General features: G+C 40.1%; 1 protein-coding gene across 1 annotated transcript; it reads left to right on the top strand.

Moving 5' to 3' along the window:
- Positions 1-1,959: 1,959 nt before the first annotated feature.
- Positions 1,960-4,949, top strand: LOC133730678 (aluminum-activated malate transporter 2-like). Its single transcript, XM_062158226.1, has 6 exons — positions 1,960-2,260; positions 2,843-2,986; positions 3,089-3,361; positions 3,503-3,618; positions 4,258-4,401; positions 4,503-4,949. The coding sequence occupies exons 1-6, from the start codon at positions 1,960-1,962 to the stop codon at positions 4,947-4,949; spliced, it is 1,425 nt and encodes a 474-aa protein (XP_062014210.1).

Here is a 4,949-nt window from a genome sequence, read left to right on the forward strand (position 1 = left end):
GAATCTGTCCATATATATATGTATACACACACACACACACACACACACACACACACACACACACAGGGCCCTTCTAGTGAGGGATCTATTTTTTTTTGTCTTTTCTAGGGATAGGGCATTAGACTAACTTTCTGATCATATTTTTGCATCTCAACCGTTCAGTTTTTAGGTCCTAATGTGTAGATCACTTCTGCAAATTTTCAGCCAAATTGATTATCGTTAAGGCATTCAAAATGGCGATTTAAGATTATAAGTATGAACGGTTCAAGTTTGACAGATTTGGTTCGTCCGTGGATTTAATCTAGTTTGATACCTTAACGATCACCGATTTGGCTGAAAATTTTGCAGAAATGATCTACACATTAGGACCTAAAAATTGAACAGTTGAGATACTGAAATGTGATCGAAAAATTGGTCTAATGCCCTATCCCTTAGTGGAAGGGCGCGCCCTATATATATATATACAGATCATATCCAGAGCGGAGCTCCGCTTTGAAATTAACGTGTGAAGTTCGAGTTTTGGGTCACTTTTCGGTTGCATATCCACATCTCGACCGTTCAGTTTTTAGGTACTAGTGTATAGATCATCTCTGCAAATTTTAAGCCAAATTGATGATCGTTAAGGTATCTAACTCGCTTAAACCAATGGACAGACTGAATCTGTCAACCTGAACCGTACTAGCTTTAAGGCAGTTATCAATGCCTTAACGATCATCATTTTGGCTGAAAATTTGCAGAGACGATCTATACACTAGTACCTAAAAACTGAACGGTCGAGATGTGGATGTGCGACCGAAAAGTAAACAAAAACTCGAACTTCACACGTAAATTTTCAAAGCGGAGCTCCGCTCTGGATAGGATCTGTATATATATATATATATATATATATATATATATATATATATTCTGGGGCGGACGTTCGCACTGTCGCTAAAGTGAGGACGTCGACGCTGCAGCAGCGTTCAGACGGCGATTGCGGCGTGAATCGTGCCGGACGGAGGCCGAAGGCATCCCAGACCGCTTCTGGGCAGCGATCGAGGTCGAAGGAGATCGAGGTCGAAGGTTCTGCGCAGCGACCTCGCCTGCAACTTCAAGGTTCTGGGCAGCGCTGCAAACTACTCGTCGGCGACTCCACCCGCCTGCAGACTGGTCTGGCCGTCCGAGATGCCCCTGGCCTTCGTTCGGCAAGAGGTGCTGCGCCGTCGACGCTTGATCGAGAAGAAATCCCGAGCGTTCGCACTTTAACGACAATGCGGACGTCCTCTTCAGAACGCCTGCCATCAAGTACCACGTTTTTTCGTTGCACCTCTTCCAAGGAATTCTTAACTCATTCCCTTGACACCTTTCCCAACTGATTTTTATCGTCTTCAATGGTGGCACAAGGATCAATGACCTTGAGAAATCCTTTCATTTCTATACAAGAGGAGCCTTCTTCATTAGTTTGCCACCTTGCACTCCCATACCCTTAATTCGAGAGATCCAGTTCCTCCTTCTCTGCAAGTATTAATGGCCCGACTTTGATAGTCAACTTATAATTTCTATCTGTCAATTTCATGGAACCCCATGACAGAATCAATGGCACTAACTCAAGGTTTACTTGCAGTAATTTATAGATGAGTACGTACTTATTTATAAGAAGTGCTCCTTATGCAAACTACACCGCTTCCCCCAAACACGGTTGTAATTTGATAACCGAACCTCTTTCTGAGTTTGACCATCCTAGTACGGTACGTTACCGTACGAATCGCCCCCCACCGCATTAATCAAAGTGTTGATTGCATGTGCAGCACATTTCGAGTCACCAACATCTGTCTCTCTTTCGTCTTCTAGATTTTGCATATCAGCTCTATATATTTATGACTCTACCATCGAGCTTTTTCACACACCACCACTTTATTCTAGCTAGCTCTGTTTTTCTTCTTCTCCCTTTCATTGCTTTGCTTTAATTTCCAGTCAGAAATGACTTCTGCAGATTTTGTTGATATGGAGAACAGCAGCTGCGGCGGAGGGCCTTTCGGTCGCGTGGTGCGGTGGCTGAAGGCGGTGCCGGAGAGGTCATGGGGTAAGGTACTGGAGGCGGCGAGGGAGGCGAAGAAGCTCGGGGAGGATGATCCGAGAAGGATTGTGCATTCGTTCAAAGTAGGGTTGGCTCTGACGTTGGTGTCTCTTTTTTTTTACTATCGACCGCTTTATGATGGCTTCGGTGTCGATGCAATGTGGGCTGTCTTGACCGTGATCGTTGTCTTTGAGTTCTCAGTTGGTAAGCACTAAGCACTCTATGTAATTTCAGAATGTCATCTTCACCATTATAAGGCATTTGTTCATAGATGTTAAATGTCTATATCTGTATATTGTGATTGTTAAATGCCCTTTCCCTTAAGAGGTTATTAAAAATAAAGTGGTTGTGCTTTAAGCGTGAAAAATGTAATGACGATCATATCTTGATAAACTTAAAAAAAAAAAAAATGATCATATGTTAAATTTTAGTGTTTTTTCTAGTCGAAATGTGAATGTATCAGAAAAGGGCAAAAGATTATGTATTGCGCCAACTGATTTTAAAAAGCATTGGATCTTACCAAAATATCAGTACACTTTCGACTCCCGTTTACCTAGCAGTACTCTTTATACTGTTTATCGACTTTTGTCAATGAAGGTTGACTTCATATATATATTTTTCCCTAACGACCTAACTAGCCAGTTAACTATTATCACATCATGTCGAATCCTAGCTACGCCCCTGATCACATGTATTGGTGACTTTGGCCTTAAAGGAGAGAACAATTTTAAAACAATTAGTTCTTGTTTCTCCTCTTTTAATTCTTAATTTCTTTCATTTTTCCAGGAGCAACCCTAGGGAAGGGTATAAATAGGATGTTGGCAACTTTACTGGCTGGTGCTCTAGCTGTTGGAGTTCATCACATATCAACTCTTTGGGGAGGAGAAGTCGGGGAGCCCATATTGATTGCATTTTTCGTCTTTGTTGTAGGTGTGTTCCATGCATACACATATGCTTCCAATTAATTGAGATTTGAGGCACATAATTAAGTAGCGTAATATGTTCATAAAATAACTATTTCATCTTTGGCAGCTGCAAGTGTGACCTTCATGAGATTCTTCCCCGCATTGAAGGCAAGGTATGACTACGGGATGTTGATATTCATACTGACCTTCTGCTTGGTTTCGGTATCTGGCTACCGCGAAACGCAGGTACTAGACATGGCACACAAGAGGCTATCAACGATTGCGATAGGAAGCTGTACTCCTATTATGGTTTGTATTTGCATTTGCCCCGTGTGGATTGGAGTTGATCTCCACAATTTGGTTGCTGGTAACATGGAAAAGCTTGGGGATTTTATGGAAGGTACATGTGTATACCAAATAAAGACCCCTCCCTCATAAATCATTTTGTTATTTTCTATCTTTTGCTTCGACAACAGACAAGCACACATATATATGATATATTATTACAACTGACTAAGCACTACTTTTACGTTGTTTACAGGATTTGGATTTGAATACTTTATCATAAAAGAGAATGGGTTGTCATTAAGTGATAATCAATCTTTTCTTCAGCAATATAAAAGTGTTCTTTCATCAAAAAGCCTTGAAGAAACCATGGTGAGTAAATGTAGATAAGGAGGACGTACTGGAATATCTTTATATCTCAAAAAGAGAACTTAAATTATTTTCACACATATACAATAAAGCTCCTAAGTCCTGACTGAACTAGTTAGATCCATAATACGAACCTTTTCATTCTCTGGGACACTCCCCAATATTAGACGCATTGATCCGAACTATCTGTTCTAAATTCATTCGCGATAAAAATTCTTCTTGCCAAAACAATTAAAAAAATAAGCAAACCCTAATCACTTATCCGATTGCTTACTAGCTATCATTTTCTCCATTTATTAAACCTACACAATTAGATGGTTTTGCATTTTCTTGACTTTTTGCAAATGACACTGAAGGAAAATTTGATATAGTAAATGAAAGATCCGGTAAGATATTGAGCCAAAATAAATAGTTAACTTTATACAAAAAATCTCGTCTATCCATGAGAGTTGATATCCTGTTATAAATGTTGTGATCGGGTATCCCACATTGACAATATTGTGAAGAATGGTCGATCATTTACACCACGAAAAGAGTTTTGTTCTATTCTGTATTCGTAGCAAAAGCAGAGACCATAAAATAAAGTTTTGGTTAAATGCTAGTTCTGTATTGAATATATAATAATTGTTTCTATTTTTTCAGGCTAACTTGGCAAGATGGGAACCAGGTCATGGCGGGTTCAAGTTCGGCCACCCATGGGAGAAGTATTTGAATGTTGGAAGCCAAACTCGGCAATGTGCTTATAAAATTGAAGCTCTTAACACTTACCTGAACACTGATATCCAAGTATATATTCTACCCAAAACCTACTTTACAGTTTACACCATTGCTACCATTAAGGTTATGATTATGAATTTGTGAATCCAACTAGTGACATTTTAATGCAGGTGCCCGCTGAAATTAGAAGCAAAATTCAAGAACCATGCATAGATATTTGCACCGAATCCGGAAAAGCATTGAAGGAATTAGCAGCAGCCCTCAAGAAAATGACTCGGTCATCATCAGCTGATTCCCACATTGCATGCTCAAAAGCTGCAGTTGAGAGCCTCAAGTTGTCACTCAAAAGAGGCATATGGAAAGATGCTAATCTGCTGGAAACAATACCATCTGCTGCGGTGGCGTCACTTCTTATTGAAGTCGTAGCTTGTGTTGAGAAGATTGCTGAAGCAGTTCACGAACTAGCATCCGTCGCACATTTCAAGACTGAACAACCACAATTACTTCAGGAGCCAGTGCTTTCTGAAGAATATCATGTTGCTATTACAATTGATCGTAATTCAACTGAGGGGCTACCCAAAAATGGAAGTTCAGATGGCATCACTACTAATGTTTAA

Source organism: Rosa rugosa, chromosome 2, assembly GCF_958449725.1.
Source record: "Rosa rugosa chromosome 2, drRosRugo1.1, whole genome shotgun sequence".
In the NCBI taxonomy this organism is placed as follows: domain Eukaryota; kingdom Viridiplantae; phylum Streptophyta; class Magnoliopsida; order Rosales; family Rosaceae; genus Rosa; species Rosa rugosa.